The following is a 16,887-nucleotide window of genomic DNA, read 5'->3' as shown; positions in this document are numbered from 1 at the left end:
CCTCTTGCATGAAGGCATGTATCTATATCTATATATCTATATCAGCCCTATCTACGTTGGCCTTAGTAATACTTCCATGTTGAATGAGTTCAAACTTGATGCCAAAGTACAAAGCACATCTGATTCCTTGTATCACTGATGCCTTCTGGTGGGGCACTTCTGGTGGCTTCCCACACCCCTAAGGACTGAGGCATTCATGTGACAGACCCTGCTCTGTGGGACTGCCTCTGGGCACAGGTCCTGTAGGAACCACCCCTCCCTTCTTTAGGAGAAGGCTACCAACCGCCACTAGCAGGGGCGCCAGCTGTTTTGGGGTCCCTCAATATCTTTTGGTAGTGGGTCAGCCCCCTCCCCCATGTTGAGGGAGAGGAGGAGGCTGAGCATGGAGCCAGGCACAAAGCCAAATGTGTCTCAGCTCCAGTGGCTGGCTTCTCCTCCTGCTGTGGAGGGGAAGGAGGGTGGAAGCCACCTCCCACCATGGTAGCATGGGGAGGATGAGCCACCAGCCACTTGAAGCCATGCAGCTGCTGTGTCCAGTTCTGTCCCCAGCTCCTCTCGACATCCTGACGTCACACATGCGATGTCAGGAGACAGTGCCACACATTTCGTCACACGTGTGATGTTACCCCCACCCCCCAAATTGCCCTCACAAGCTGGCACCTCTGGCTACTAAGCATGACGCCTATGTTGTAGCTCCACAACTGTTTTGTTAGGTGGGTGTCTGCATAAGGAGTTGACAATTCCCATTGAGAAAAATTCTAATGTGCTCCCAACCAAGGAATCTGGACCCCCAAACGATAAAAAAGTAACACCCAGGAAAATCAAACCAGCAAAAACCAAAAAGTAAGGCTTGTTTAAGGCTGCTTATTTGTTTACAGTACTACAGTACTACATGCAGATCTGGCTGTTTGGATTTGAAGTGTATATAGTGAGGTTTGGGTACCAATTCTTTGTGTTTGGACAAGTGAATGTTCATATTATGAGCATTTGGATGGTGGAACCTGTGTGCATATTGTTTAGACAGGCCTTTGAAATGTGATTTTTTTTAAAAAAACAACCACACAAACCAATTACTGATTTTATGGATGTCTTTTTTATTCTTATATGTTGTAGGCTGCCTTGATGTGTGTGCACGCATGGGGGGGGGGGTGTAATGCAAATGTGGGTCATAAATATGCAGTCAGACAGTCAGCCTTGGGAGGCAGTAGACTCTCCTTCACTGGAGAAGCAAATGCCATTTGTCAGGGATGCTGTAACTGCACAATCCTGCACTGAGCAGGTGGTTTCAGGGGTCGGCAAGGCTTACCGGGCATGGGCCAGATCACTCCCACAGAGATCCTCCGTGGGCCAGACTGGTGCAGCGCAACACCGGAAATCGCGTCTGCACATGTCCGCGGCGCCGGAAATTGCTTCTGTGCATGCCCAGACACCAAAAATCGTGCCTGCACAGAAGCAATTTTTGGTGTCTGGGCATGCGCAGAAGCTATTTCTGGCGCCGTGGACATGCACAGATGTGATTTCTGACATATGGGCATGCACAGAAGCGATTTCCAGAGCTGCGGAAAAGAGTCCCCATGCTGTGCTGGTTTAGCACAGCATGCAGGGACTCACCGAGCGGGCAGCTTGGTTTGGGGGTGGCTCATGGGCTGGTTAAGTGACTCTCATGGGCTGCTTCCGGCCCATGGGCCTTAGGTTGTCAACCCCTGGTTTAGACTAAATGAACTCCAAGGTCCCTTCTCCAACTCTAAAGTTCTACTTTTAAAAAATTCTTCTTCGGGCACTATCACAGGGGAAGATCCATAGATCAGTGGTAGAGTATCTACTTTGCATGCTGAAGGTTCCAGGTTCAAACCCTGGTACCTCCAGGTAATACTGGATTGAAACCCTGGACAGCCACTGTCAGTCAATGCAGACAATACTTGGCTAGATGCACTGCTGGTTTGATCTGGCAGAAGGCAAGTCCTATGATCTTGTGTACAGCTGCATGGTTTAAAATGCAGATTCTTTTATACATATATTCAAATTTATGTTTTTAGACAAACTGTTGGGAAAATCATGTCTTCCTAACCCTTTCATGGACCACTTGGTTTTTTATATCCCCCAATGCTTGCTTCTTCCTTACCTGCCCATGATTCTGAAAGTTTCCATTATCTCCGGTCTACCTCATACTAAAAAGACACACTGCTTATCACCTCATTCCTGGAACAAATTCTGGGGAGGGAACCCAACCCTAAACCTTCCTGATCGACAAAGGCAGCGAGCAATAAGGAAGAAGTGTGTAAACTTTTTTAAAAAAACTTTTTTAAAAAAACCAATGAATGCACTGCTGATTGAAGAAACGTCAGGCAGGCAGAGAAGGTGGAAGTAAATATGAATGTTTTAATGCACAGAACAACCTGTCAGGACCCTGCTAAAAGATGGCTGCGTGAACAGCAAGTTCTGTAAACTCAAGAGCATTTTGTGTTTGCATTCATCACTCTTTCCAAGGGTCTCTAGCAAAGCCTTTGTCCCTGCCTCGTGTTAAGTGTTCCATCTCTTCCCTCCAGGATGGTGCCTCTTGTTTGGCTCCTTGCTTGTTAAACACATTTTCTGGGACATAGTTCTTCCTGGGCAAATGAGTCCATCCTGAAGGGCAGTAGGGATTATCCTACCCATCACTGTTGTGTCCCCCTCCCCAGCTGTTTTGATTTTCCCTCCCCTCCCTCTCCATCTCTTTCTCTTTACTTTTGATCACATAATCTAGGCATTTAGTAAGGACAAAAGAGAGAGGGAGGGAGGGAGGGAGGAAGAAAGGGGAGGAGAGAGATTAAAAAGGAGAGACACTTTAAAAAAAACTGAGCAAAATTATGTACTTCTTTTTTAAAAACAATAATAATAATAGTTGAAAAAAGGAAACAAACAAAAAAAGAAGTCTTGCTGATCTCTCAATTTGCAACTTTCCATGAAGTCCCATGTGGTTTTTCATTCCTCTTTTTTGCTTCAAATTTCCAAGATGCCACAAGTCACCACCACAGTAGAGATTCTCATCGTGCGCTTGCCTGGTCCGTTGCATCCTCTCATCGCCCCTTCGACTCACCATACATATTGCGCAGCATGGAGACCATTTTCTCCTCACATGTGATTTTGGTGTCCTTTAAGATGTTGTACCACACCATGCCAGGTGGCCTGACCTCTTCGCTGCGGCAGAACAGGTACGGCATGGTGTCCGTGCGGCTCTGGATGTAGGCGCTGCGGAGCAAGGTTGAGCAGTGGCTGCTGACCTTCTCCAGCCTCCTCAGGATGAGGTGAGCTTTTCTGGAAGGGAAAACGGGACAGTCTGAGACTACACAGGAGAAGGATGCCAGGTGTGGAAGTAGCAGCCAGGGCAACCGCAGTTAGCGGCTGACATCGTCTGTTGATATGCTGGGGCTCCCCAAACGCTTCCTCAATTCAGGGCCAAAATGCTTCCATTTCTTCCAGAGTTTGGGGAAACTTTGTTTTAGGGCCAAAATGTCCACACAACCCTCGACTCTGTCCATTTTGATTGCTTATTACCCCCACCCCCAAACTTAAGTTTGACTGTCTACGTTTCCACATCAGTTTTAGATAGAGATAGTGTCATCTTGGAAATTCGTCAGCATTTAATGCACATTTCTCCTGAGACACAAACATCCTGAGATTTTTGTAAACAACTAACCCAAATATAATTCAGTTTAGTATGTTATTGTTCCTACCATATGCATTTCTGTTCCATACCTAGTCTATGCACATTTCTTGGTTGGGGAAATCCACTGCAAAATTCTGAGAGGCTGGCCTGCATTTTGGTTTGCATATTGCTTCAGAAAGTGTGAATTAAGACAGGTTTGCCTGTGAATGTGAAATGAAACAGATTTCTCCCCCATCTCCAGCACACTTGTAAAAGTGCAAGGATGTGAAGCCAGCATCAGTAGGCTGCCCCAAATTAGCAGGTGCTAGTGTCCCCCCCCCCCTCGTAGACCTGTATTTCCTTGATTGCAGTTGCTCTCTAAGCGGTGCTGACTTTGTGGTGAGAAGAAAGTCAAAGAGGAACGGTCAAGTGCAGTGAACTTGAAAGAGGTGACAGGCCAAGGGTCAGAAGAAAGCACTCTGGAGACGCTGCTAAATCAAAAGGAAGTGTTTACTACAGTGGTTTGAAAGCTCCAAGACTATTGATTATTCTCCTCTCCCTCTGGTGCCACAGTAAAGCTCTGGGTTTCAGCTCTGGGGTTTCCCAGCAGGAATGTAAATTCAAGCTAATGACATATCAGGAGCAGAGCTCTCAGTCATCCAAGTCTAAACAGGGGAATTATTTGATTATGGGGAGCTTTGTGGGGTTTTGAAGCTCAGAGTTGCCAGCTAAGATGTTTTGTAAAAGGAGTTGGGCTATTTGTTGATGTGTGCAGAACAGAGGTGCCAGCTTCTGGGGGCTGAGCCCCTTTGAGGGGCCCAATATTTGGGGAGTTAGGCTGCCCCCCCAATGTCCAAAAACTATTCAGCTGAGTGCAGAATGGCTTCAGTTTCCAGCTCCTTCTCCTACTCCTTCTGCCACAGAGGGGAAGGAAGGTTGAAGCAGCCTCCCCCAGCGGCAGTGCCAGAAGGAGGTGGAGGAGTCGGTGGCTATTGAAGCTGCATGGCTGGCATGTTCAGCTCCGTCCCAGGCTCCTCCTGACATCCTGACATCACATTGCAATGTCAGGACATCACACACGACGTTGGCCCCCCAAGCTGGTGCCTTTGGCACAGAGAATAGCCCCTTGGACCTTCATTCCAAGACTGAATTCCTTACGCACTGTATGAAACGGAGACAACAAAGGGCAATGGCAATGGATGCTGCTTTGTATGGGTGACTGGGACACTGCCCCACCAACCTCAGACTTCCCTCAGCCAGCCCCCAGCTGCCTGACTTCTTTAAAACACACACACACCCTGGTAGTCAGCTTCCTCTTCCTAAGTCTCAATGTTCCTCAGCAGGGAAGAGGATGGAGGCAAAACTAGCATTAGTATGCTCTGCCTGTCATTGGCTCTGGTTCCACCTACTCTTGGTCTCCCTGTCCTCTTCCCTACTAGTCCTAGAGGGCACCAGCCAGAGTTGGATCGAGACATTTTGCTGCCTGAGGTAAAGGACAAGATAATGTCCCATTCCATGTTCAGAAGGTGACTTAATTGCTGGCAAAAGGATAGCAGCACCCCACCCACCCAAGCACACCTGAAGGCTACTGAAGGCTAGTTTAGGGGGTGCAGGACTGGCCACCTGGCACACCCACATCTCCAACGGAGGAGAAGAATCAAGGAGTCAGTATTGCTGCTGCCACTCCTCAACAACTGCCACCTGAGTGGTTGCCTCCCTCTGCCCAATGGTCATGCACCATCCACCAATGGGCAGCTGGCAGGGGGTGAGAGATGGACAGCAAGTTGAAGGCAAACATGCATCAGTCAACAGTTATGTAGCTTGGCTGTGAAAAACTTTTGTTTATTTACATGGATGCTTAGTATTATACTTTTACAAAAGATGACTCTGGGACTTAAAAGAAGCTCAGGTTGAGAGTCATCCCCTGCTCCTTGCTGAGGATCCCATCCTTCCACTATTACCACCTGAGCAATCCCCATCATGACCGCCTGACTGTTGAGAGTTATGGTCTGCTCCCATCCCCACAGCCCCCTGGAAGGGTCCACTGCTTGCAAGGATCCTCAAGGGTGTGGTTTACAGGAAGCAGATGTGACTGGATGGGACAAAGCAGGCTGGGAGAAGAGGCAGCAGCACTATGCAAGAGTAAATCTAGAAGGGAGAACGGGTTGGAGGAGGAGGAGGAAATGGAGCCTTCAGAGACATTCGTTATGACAAGCTCCCTTTCAGCAAAAGTTGGAAGATTGGGAATATTGAGGCCAAGCTCCTGGTGTGATTCACTTATGTGAAAAGGTTAATGAAGTAATGTGTAAAGGTTAGGCTTATCTTTGGCTGACATCTCCCCTCTCCTGCCACCGCCCCTCCCCCCTTTAAGGAAGAAGAAGACAAAGGAAAGAGAAGGAAGGGAGAAGGAAACAGGGAAGACAAGAGCAAGGTACCTCCTGGAGAAGGCAAGGAAATCAATTAGAAAAGCAGCCAGGACAGGGCCATAAATCATGTGCTGGGTCCTCTCCAAGTTCTCCCTGTGGAAGTTGTGGATTTTTATAAACCTGGAGATGAAATTGTCTCAAATGCTGACCTGCCTCCCACCAAACCCACTCCAGAAAACAGTAATAATCTTACACAAGTGGTAATTGATTAAGTCATTAAAGAGCAGCATCAAGAAAGGGAGGGCACTTCATGGTATGCCTTACGATGAATGTGGTGGCCAGGAGAGTGATTTAGATAGATTTCTGGGTGATTTGCAGCAGATCGTCAAGGTTTCCGGATGCCCCTGCTTTTTTAACAGTAGCAGCAACAAAATGGCCCAACCCCCAATTCCTCCTCCATTATACTTCTGAAAAGAAAAAAGGTTAGGGTAACCAACAGGGATTTTTCTGTTGAAGGGTTTGGAGATCAGTTCACTTTCTTAGCCAATTGCTTAGCATGGAATTGTTTTATTTTAGAGTTGAGTCTTTTGCGGACCTAGTGAAGAACCCCACAAGCTTGAAGTCAGCTCATTCCTGCCATACACAGACTACTTGCAGGCACTTTATCTTGCTTGTAGGCCACAGAAACCTACCTCATCTGAGGATATCTTAGGTTCAAGGTCTGGGCAGGGTGGAAACCTACCATAGGTATATGGATGTCAAAATATATGAAGTTGCCTTGCAAAGTCAAGAACATGGGTTCATCTAGCCTATTGTTCATCTGCACCAGTAATTGAGTGTGTTACCTACCTCAGTGCTGTGGAACTCCAATTTCCCTGGCCACCAGCTGTGCTGGCTGGGTTGATGAGGGTTAATTTATTTATGAAAAATGCTTGTATGCCACTATATCATAAAAAAGGTATCAAAGAAGTTTGCTAGAATAAAAATGAGATTAGACCATGCAATAAAAGCATAAAAGAATTAAAAACAAAGATCAATAAACTGCCAAACAGCTCATTTCAGTAGCACACAAACTGACCCCTTATAGGTGTCGCAAGCTTTTGATAAGCACCACAGACGTGAGAACCTTCTCACCTCCTGTCTACTGCTGCTGCTCTTATTGTATTGTTTCAGGGACAGACCATAGCTCAGCTGTTACAGTATCTGATGTGCACCTAGAAAGCCCCAGGTTCAATCCCTGGCACCACCAGGTAGGGATGGGAGACATTCCCTGTCTGAATCCCTGGAGAATTGTTGCCAGCCAGTGCATATACTAACGAGCTAGATGGACCAATGGTGTGACTGCATAAGGCAGCTCCTTATGCTCCTACATGCCGCTTGCCCTTGGATCACAATGTGGTCAGTGCAGATATGTTCTTGTTGTTTTCCTGGAACAAATGTTTGCTACAAATTGGGGGTCAGGAGGAACAGTGAGATTCTTGCAGTGGAGCTGGTAGAGGGCTTAAAGAGAGAGAGAGAAAGATGGCCCCAGACAGGGATTGAGGCAGGTGCAGAGAAGAGCTGGCTAGCTTCATAGCATCGCGACCAAGGCCACCTATGAGCTCAGCCTTTTCCTGTCTCCTGCTGACTGAATACTGGGTCGTACTGCAAGCAGCTGTTTGCAGCAATCTGTGGCTCCTCCTGAAACTGGGCCCTGGAGGTCTTTGGTGTGATGTATTTATGCTGCAGATGCAACAGCCTCCCTGCTCACCACTAAGTTTTATGGCTCAGCATTTACTGTGGATCTGTGGATCCTCTGATAAACATTTCAAGGTAGGGAAATAAATGACCCTCTGAGAATACAAACTTTCTGCTATTAAAACTTCATTAAGAAGTGCCCCGCCCCCCAAAAAGAGTTGGCTTGCCCTTCTCCTCTTTTGGGGGCTTTGTAGATGGCCAGGGATCTTTGGGAAAGGAGAAAAGAAAATTGGATTTTTCCTAAGCAGGAGGCAAGTGCTTTTTTGGACAGTGTCAAGAGGTGTTTGAGGCCAGAATGGAGGGGCATGCACATTCAGCTCTGTGGATGCCGGACGTGTGTGACACGCCACCAAGGCTGCAGGCCAAAGCATCTCCCTGAGCAACCAAAACTTTTAAGGCAACATAAAAAAATTTGGCAGTACAGGGCTGGTTCGACACTGTGCTCCCGGATTTCAGGAAGGGGTCACAAATGTAAGCTTGCTGGATATAACTACCTGGGTCCAAGCTCATCCTCACTGCGCCAGACAAAGTCCCCAAATTTCTCGTAGTGGGAGTTATAGTGATGCTGGATGCGGAAAAGCATGGAAGTGGAGACCTCCATCAGAGTGTTGTAGGCTGTCTGCTGCTCTTTCCCACTGGTGTAGCCATTGTACAAGTTGTAGATCTTGTCTGCTACCTCTGGAAAGGAAGTAGGAGAGGGGTGGGAAGGGGCAATCATCATCTAAGCACAAAGGAAGCAGATCTTGGCCCAAATGGAATGGAACAAAAATTACTTTTAGATACATTTTTGGCTTGGACCTGGAGGCTTAGAGGGTGAATGGGTTGTAGCTGGAAAAGTTTTCATGAAATTATGTCCAATATTCACCTCCTCCACCACCTTCCTCTATAAAGGAAGTTCCCTCAAACCTAGTCAAATCACTGATCTATCTAGTTTGGGATTGTCTACATCAGTTGCCAGTGGGATAAAGAGCTTGTGGCCCCAGCATGACCAATAGTAATGGATTATGGGAGCCAAACTCCAGCAGCGCTGGAAGCAGTGCTTTTGCTTTTTTAAAAAGAAAAAAGGGTGCTGGTACTTACCATGAATTTTTCATATTAGGTGCCACACTTTTAACTAAAAAGTTACTAGTACTTGAGTACCCCCAGAAAAAAGCACTGGCCAGAAGGTCAGAGGTTGTCCACCTTTGATCTACACAAATCCAGAGTTTCAGACAGAAGTCTTTCCCAGCCCTACCTAGTAATGTACCCAGGGACCTCCTGTATATGGAGCTGCCCTACCTACCACTAAGCTATGGCCATGGCAGAATGGGAATCCAGCAGTGGAGACCAGGTCATCTCTTAGAAACATGGGGAGCTGTTTTCTGCTCTCGCTTTGGTGCATTCTAGGTAGGAAGGAAGCACTAGAGAAATGGTGCCCACCATACTAGTAGGCAGCACGTGTAACACCACCGAAAAGTTGGGCAAGCACTTTGTCACTGTTTTCAACACCCACCCTCAGTCATCAAAATCCCCACCGCTACTACTTTGCACCTTGGGAATATGGTGGAGAAGGTCTAGGGAAGAGAGAGACATTTTGGCTCAGCAGTAGTTAAGACAGGATGTGTGTGCACATCCATCCTAACAAAGCAAGTTTCTGATTTACAACAGGCATCTGAAGGCTCCATCTAATATTAGTTCCTCACTTGCATTTTCAAGCACATGGAGGGCAAGACACACCTCTTTGAAGTGCAAGGAGGAGGTGTGAGGTTTATAAAGCAGGTGTTCAGGGTATATTGGCCTTGTATTTTCATCTGGCCTGTCCATGCTGCCAGCACCCCTACACATGTACGTGTACATGCACACACAAACACATACATATAATTCAAACGGGGAAATGTAGTGTTGGATGCAGTTCTCAGGTAACCTCCTCACAAGTTTCAATGTTAATGAGCTGAATATGCCTTGTGCCGAACTACTGGTCAGCAGATGTTGGATACAACATGTGCGAAAGGGAGGGACACTAATCTGGCCAAAGTTGCTACTGCAGATTAGTTGCGGGGTCTAATCTACTGTTCTACTATTGGGGGATCAAAGACTGCAGCTCTGGGTTGGGAAAAGACAAGGTGATGTCCACTCAAGCAAGAATTCCAGAGGAAGGATCTACCAGATTAACTGAATAATAGAATTGTAGAGTTCGAAGGGACCCCATGGGTTTCCTAGTCCAAATCCCTGTAATGCCAAATCACAGCTAAAGAATCCCTGACAAATGGTCACTCAGCCTCTGCTTAAAAGGCTCGCCAAGGAAGAAGAGTCCACCACCTTCTGAAGGAGTCAGTTACGCTGCCAAATAGTTCTTACTATCAGAAAGTTATTTATAGTCAGAATCTAATTTTCTTCTTATAGTCAGAAACTCTTTTCTTGTAACTGGAAGCCTTCAGATATTTGAACATGGCTATCTTATCTCCCCAGTCTCCTCTTTTCAAGGCTAAACATGAAACAAGGCTAAACTGTTCCTTGTAAGACTCGGTTTCCAAACCCTTGATCATCTTAGCTGCCCTCCTCTTGCAGCTTGTTAATATCCTTCTTAAACTGTTGTGCACATACTGAATATAAGAACATTAAGAAAACACTACTGGATCAGGCCAAAGGCCCATCTAATCCATCACACTATCTTCACAGTGGCCAGTTAGAACTTCACGGGAAGCCTACATATAGGTACAAATGTATTGAGAAAATGTCAACATTATTGTGAGGGCAATATCCCACCTCGCCCTCCCTACCCCGCCACCCCCCCACCCCCGACTGGACTCAGAGCAGCATGAAGAGGCTTTCACCCCAGCTTTGACCAAAATCAACCCTGTGCAGCTTCATAACGGATGGTGGGTCATACACCTCTAGACCTTGCCCTGGAAATATCTGAGCTGTGTGCTAGGTTGCTAAGAACTTGTGTGCGTGTGCAGGGGAAGGGGAAATTATGAAGGTGTGATTATGATCAATTATGACCATAACTCAGCTCTGAAGTCAAGAGCTTTTACCCTCTGCCTTGCTGTCATCCACCAATGGGCAAGCTGTTCTCAGAGTGACTGTGCTCAGCTCGGAGTGTCTTCCTCGGGTGTCCACAGCATAGAGGGTGAACCTGGAAGAGAAGAAAACTATAAGGCCTCAACCATGAAAAGTAAAGTTAACATAATACGCTGGAATGGCTGAAATTTTGGTAACCTCCATACATTCTGGTGCAAGATGTTGTCAGACTAAAGCAGGAACAGATAACCTTTCTCCTGCCAAGGACCACATTCCCTTGGGATTAATCTCTCTCTGCCTGAGGCCCCACCAATTAAGTGGGCAGAGCTAATCACTTTTCGTTTCACTCTTCCTACTACCCCACCCCTTTCACTTCCTGGTAGACTGCTCAGATGGGGACACATATCACTCTTGCCAGTGGTATGGATGGCTCACCAGTACTCAGGTGGCAAAAATATGCTGACAGTTGTGCCCTTGAAGAGGAGTGGGAACTGCTCTTTCTGAAAGCAGATGCAGATCAAGTGGGATTTGGATGGTTACTTAACGGCAAGTTGACCCCTCAAAGTTCCTTTACTTGTGACAAAAGCAACACTCCATTCTGAGCATCTCAGCAGGGACACAATCCGTGCAGCTTATTCCCTTCCAGACACCCACAGTGGGAAATGACTACACCAGGGGTGGAGTAGAATGCCACATTGCCTTCCAGGGGCCATGTGCTGGGGTGGGTGGAGTCAGAAGCAAACGTGGGCACAGCAATTAAACTTAACTTTACCTTTGTGCGGTGGGCTGGTTTCTACACACACTCACACACCCCTCTCTGTCCTCCATTCAGGCAAGCAATAGGTATCATCAGAGTTTGGGAAAACATTCCAGGAAAAAGCACTCACAGAGGGTGCAAAGCAGAGCCAGTGAAGGGGGTGGGCTGGGGAGAGTTTGGAGGGCTAAACAAAGAAGGAGACCCACAGGCCTCCAGTTCCCCACCCTTGGTCTACACTTTTTTTTTTGTCTTTCTTTTTTTTTAAAATGATATTTATTAAAATTTCAAAAGAAAAAGATTACATTAAGAAGAAAATTAACAGTAAAAAGGAAAAATACAAAATACAAAATATAAAAGGGAAAAACCAATTAAAAACAATTCCATCTTTTCATCACTTCTTTTACATTTACTTGTTTCCCAGACCTCTTCATACCTCCCTCTTTTGTATTCCAATTCAATTTATTAGTCCAGCGATTCCTTTCCCTCCTTTTTAATCCTGATCTTTAATCTTGATATATTATAACATTAAATTTTTAGATATTAAAAACCAATTTTTCCATATTCTTTTATACCATTACCGCTAGAAACTGCTTAACTTCAATCCGTCATCATTCTAACATTCATTAATTTTACAATATTTCTGTAAGTAGTCTTTAAATTTCTTCCAATCTTCTTCCACCGAATCTTCTCCCTGGTCTCGGATTCTGCCAGTCATTTCCGCCAATTCCATATAGTCCATCATTTTCATCTGCCATTCCTCCAGTGTGGGTAGATCTTGTGTCTTCCAATGCTTTGCAATAAGTATTCTTGCTGCTGTTGTAGCATACATAAAGAAAGTTCTGTCCTTCTTTAACACCGATTGGTCGACTATGCTCAGGAGGAAGGCCTCTGGTTTCTTCAAGAAGGTATATTTAAATACCTTTTTTAATTCATTATAAATCATCTCCCAGAAAACCTTAATTCTTGGGCACGTCCACCAAAGGTGAAAGAATGTACCTTCAGTTTCTTTACATTTCCAACATTTATTATCGGGCAAATGGTAGATTTTTGCAAGCTTGACTGGGGTTATGTACCACCTGTATATCATTTTCATAATATTCTCTCTTAGGGCATTACATGCCGTAAACTTCATACCTGTGGTCCATAACTGTTCCCAGTCAGCAAACATAATATTATGTCCAACATCCTGTGCCCATTTAATCATAGCAGATTTCACCGTTTCATCCTGAGTATTCCATTTCAGCAGCAAGTTATACATTCTTGACAAATTCTTAGTTTTGGGTTCTAACAGTTCTACACTTTTTATTAACCCTGGTTACTCACTGCTAACTATTCACACAATGTAAGCAGGGAGAAATGTTGGACAACCAGCATGGGACACAAAGGAAGGAGTGGAATTCATGGGAATTTTAGTCAGAATTTGGTTGGCCCCTCTCCCTTTTGCAGATGTCAGAAATCTGAGAGATTGGAATCCCTATTCAAGCCAACCTGATGGTCACAATCAACTACATGTAGGCAGAACACATCGTTGGCCACAGAAAGCTGAGCAGGACAGCTGCTCTGCTCTGCTGGGGGAATCGTTCCAGTTCTTTAAATATGATGGCTAGCCAGGCATAGCACTTTTAAACTGTCAATCTGAATTCTGCAATGTTGAAGGGGGGGGGTAATGCTATGGGGAGGTATATATCTATGGTGATGAGATGAAAGGGAGAGACACTGAGAGAGAAAGAAATCACATACCGAGAAAGGGACAATGCAGCCAGGCACCAGATATGTAAAATATGCCCATTGAGCTGTGAAAAAGGGTCTGAGGACACACAGGGTCTAAAGTATGTTCAGAGTGGAGACTATCCAGGCTCTTCAGGGACAACTGGATGGAGAAGCTGGTGTGCATGTTTGTGTATGAAACATAAGAGCTCTGCCGGATCAGGCCAGTGGTCCATCCAGTCCAGCATATTGTTCTCGCTGTGGCTGTCCAGATGCCAATTGGAAGCCATTAGTAGGATATCCCCCCCCTTTTTTTTTTCTTCCCAGCAACTGGTACACGACCTCCAACAGTGGTGGGATCCATTGGAAGAATAACATTACAATATTGGATAGTTGCCATGGACAGCCTGAATTTGTCTAACCTTCTCTGAAAGTCATCCAAGATCGTGTCCATCACTACTTCTTCATGGGAGTGAATTCCACACAGGAGTATATGCCCTGAGGAGGCACCACAGATCTGTTGCCTCTGTTTTACCTGTCACAAACTGTGATCCTAACGAAAAAGGCAAAAGCTCAGCAACAGAGCACAATTCTGTATGTGGAAGGTACCTGGTTCAAACACTTGGAGATGTTGGATAGCTACTGCCAGTGGAAATATGTTGTTGGATAACACCTCCCATCATTCCTGGCCATTGGCCATGTTGGCTGGGGTTGAGAAGTGTTAGGAGTCCAGCAACATCCAGAATGTCTACAGGCTCCCATCACTAGAGTAGATAATACTAGGCTAAATGGACCAATGGGCTGGTTCAGTACAATAATGTGCACCTATTATGGAGAAGGTCCATAGCTTAGCAGCAGAGCACCGGCTTTGCATGCAGAAAGTAGCAGATCCCAGTCCTTGGCAGCTTCAGTTTAAAGGGTACAGTTGGGGGAAATGACCCCTAGCTTTGCATCTTCACTTGCAGTTTGTGGAGGCAGCTATGGTGGGTGAGGAGCATTGTGGAAAATGTAAAGGATGGCTAGAATTGCGATATTTACATGCAGAAGGTCTTAGGCTCAATCACCAGCATCTCTAGGTAGGGCTGGGAGAGACCCATCTGCAAACTCACTTCCAGAAAGTGTAGATGATACTGAGCTAGATGGAACAAAGGACTGACTTTGTAAAAGGCAGCTTCCTGTTGGCCCTAAGCAGTGAGACCCTGCAAAGGTGCTGGGACCCTGGAGGCTGCCCAAGGATGCCAGGTGCTGAGGAAAGCACTGCCCCCTTGATCCTGGACTCCAGCACAGATGCTCCTCAGCAACAATGGGGCCTCCTCTGCTCTTTTTCAGGTCGCTATAGCTGCCTTAATGTACCAGCACAACTAACACACCCAGCTTCTATACATCTGTGGGCAGAACCTGAAAGAAAACTGGAGAGAGGTGTGGGTGAAAACTGACTTTGTATGCATATTCCTTGAAAAATTATCCTTAGCAGAGGCTGTGAAGCAGAGACAAGTGCTCTTAGAAGGACCAGATTCTGTCCCGCCCACCCCTCCCCACTCCACCCACACCCTTCCCTTTTTCTCTGGGAACTGCCTGGTCTTCTAATACCTTATTTCCCCTTTTGGGGGGAAAATATGAAAAGTCTTAATCTTCATGTAAAAGCTGCTTGCGGTGGATGACTAGGTCTCCCCTTCTATGACATCTTGTTCCCTCACAGGGTCTGTGCAGCTGGATGAGCCCAAATATTAAGAGCAGAGTGTTCCCAGCAGTGTAAGTACTGCTATATGGGGCTCCACATCTGAAGGGATTGGACCATGCCAGAGTTTATTACGTACAGAACAAAATGAAAGGCACAGCCCAGGAACAAAGGCAGGCTGCTGTGTGTTTGTGTTTCAGCAAGAACTCTTGTCTTAGCGATAACAGCTGCCTGGGTTTTTTGGGGGTGGGGAGACAAGTATTTTGCAGAATCCAGCTCAGCCTTCAGATCACAAAGGCAAAAATAGGCAAAATACTGGGGCTCAGATCCTTGGCTGCAGGCTGTGAAAACAGGCACTTCACCACTGGCCTGGTTTCCAAGATGTGTCAGCATCCCTGATCTGTAGCAACATATATTTGTCTGTACATAAATATGCAGATAATTAGACCCACCCCACAGAGGTACCATTCCCTCCTCCCCAGCTCTGCCCTTTGCCACTATTTTTTGGTCCAACTGCAATGGTGGACCTAATGTTTGCGGGGGGGGGGGGGGAGATGCAAGATAAACCCAGTAAGCTTGAAGCCAGCCTGTCCCTGCTCTAATTTGCTGTTTGGCACAAGTTGCCAGGTGGTGCCAATCTGAAGATGTCAGTGAACAAGAATAACATGGTGATGGACAGGGGCTGTCCATGCAAAAGAACCAAGGTGGCATGTTGTGAAGGGATATGCTATTATGAATGCATTGACTATCTCCTGCTGCCATGAACCTTCCATAACAGTGAGATCAGTAGCATAGAGTCATTGCTCTGGTCCTCTCATCATCCGAGGTGTAAGCAGTAGAAGGTGATCCATTAGGGTGAGTGGGGCACTGCCCTGCCAATCTCAGTCTGTCCTCAGCTAACCCTTCCCTGCCTGCCTTCCTACTGTACTTACAACCAGTGTGTGTGTGTGGGGGGGGGGGTTGTCTGTTAGCTTCTGGCTCCATCTTCTCTGTGTTCTCCCATGCAAAGAACTCCACAGGGAGGAGAATGGGCGCAAAATCAAAATGAGTGGTTCTGGCTCCACCTACTGTTTGCGCTGCTTGTCTTCTGCCCTACCAGTCCCAAGGGCCAGAGCACTCACAGTAGCTAGGTCCTGGACCTGGGATCCCCCACCCCAGGCCTATAGAGCTAGCAGGGGGGACAGAAGGAAGAATCCTACCAACACCAAGCTGCCCCTGAAATTGATGGGAAATTTCACACCCACAAAAAAATATAAGAAATCTCTCTCCCCCCCCCCCCCAATTCTCCACCTGCCAAAGAGACTACAACATTTGGGCACCATTTGGGTTCAGTGCTACTTCAGAGCTTCACAAAATAAGGTTGTTTGTGTGTGTGTGTGTGTGTGTGTGTGTGTGTGTGTGTGTGTGTGAACTGGGCAATGTCTCAGAAAAACCAAGCAATGCAGCTTTCTTCCGGAATGTCAATGTAGTGTGCCCTCACCACTGTAAGCTCCTCAGATATCTGTGCAAAAATGTCTACTCAGAGGCCGCTCAATTTAAAGTATATATTTATACAAATATAAATCAAAGCCACAAGAATGCATTTCCTCTGCTTGATGGCAACTCTGTGATTCAGCATAATCAGGGATCAGTAAATCAACACATAAAACCTTCTCACTGTGCCAATAAAATAAATGGAGCCTTTTTCTTGGATTTTGGAATTTCAATGGGTGAAGCATATTGACAATGCCACAATAAAAGGAAGCTCATAAACAGATCCACTTTGCATACTCATTCAGTTGTGGTGGCTTGTCGTTGAGGATGGGGGTAAATTCTATGAGGGGAGAACAGGATATCCCTGTGGCTATAACCACCACAAAAACAGCAAATCAGCAGTGGAAAGAGGTTGGAGAGAGAGCTTGCCCAGTGCTTTTTTCCTGGGCTTTGCAGGGGTACGCATTTTGTGAATGTAAGTTTGGCCTCACTGAGGGGCAGCCTTTCAATATGAGTAGGAAAATGAGAGTACCCCCTAAGCATT

At 46.2% G+C, this 16,887-nt stretch overlaps 1 protein-coding gene across 7 annotated transcripts in view; it reads right to left on the bottom strand.

The window, feature by feature from the left end:
• Positions 1 to 2,359: 2,359 nt before the first annotated feature.
• Positions 2,360 to 16,887, bottom strand: part of ASTN2 (astrotactin 2) — a 704,920-nt gene continuing 690,392 nt past the window's right edge. For 6 of the 7 annotated variants that reach the window (XM_080990791.1, XM_080990793.1, XM_080990794.1 and 3 more), the window contains 3 exons: positions 10,743 to 10,843; positions 8,223 to 8,406; positions 2,360 to 3,294 (listed from right to left, as the gene is read on the bottom strand). In XM_080990791.1, coding sequence (XP_080846917.1) covers positions 3,057 to 3,294; positions 8,223 to 8,406; positions 10,743 to 10,843 — 523 coding nt within the window. In that variant the 3' untranslated portion in view covers positions 2,360 to 3,056. The remainder of the gene's footprint in view (positions 3,295 to 8,222; positions 8,407 to 10,742; positions 10,844 to 16,887) is intronic. The other variant, XM_080990792.1, reaches the window with a different exon arrangement.

The sequence above is a fragment of the Podarcis pityusensis genome, assembly GCF_964106645.2.
Source record: "Podarcis pityusensis genome assembly, chromosome: Z".
Classification (NCBI taxonomy): Eukaryota; Metazoa; Chordata; class Lepidosauria; order Squamata; family Lacertidae; genus Podarcis; species Podarcis pityusensis.
The sequence above is the reverse complement of the archived record's forward strand: the minus strand, read 5'-3'. Positions and strand labels throughout refer to the sequence as shown.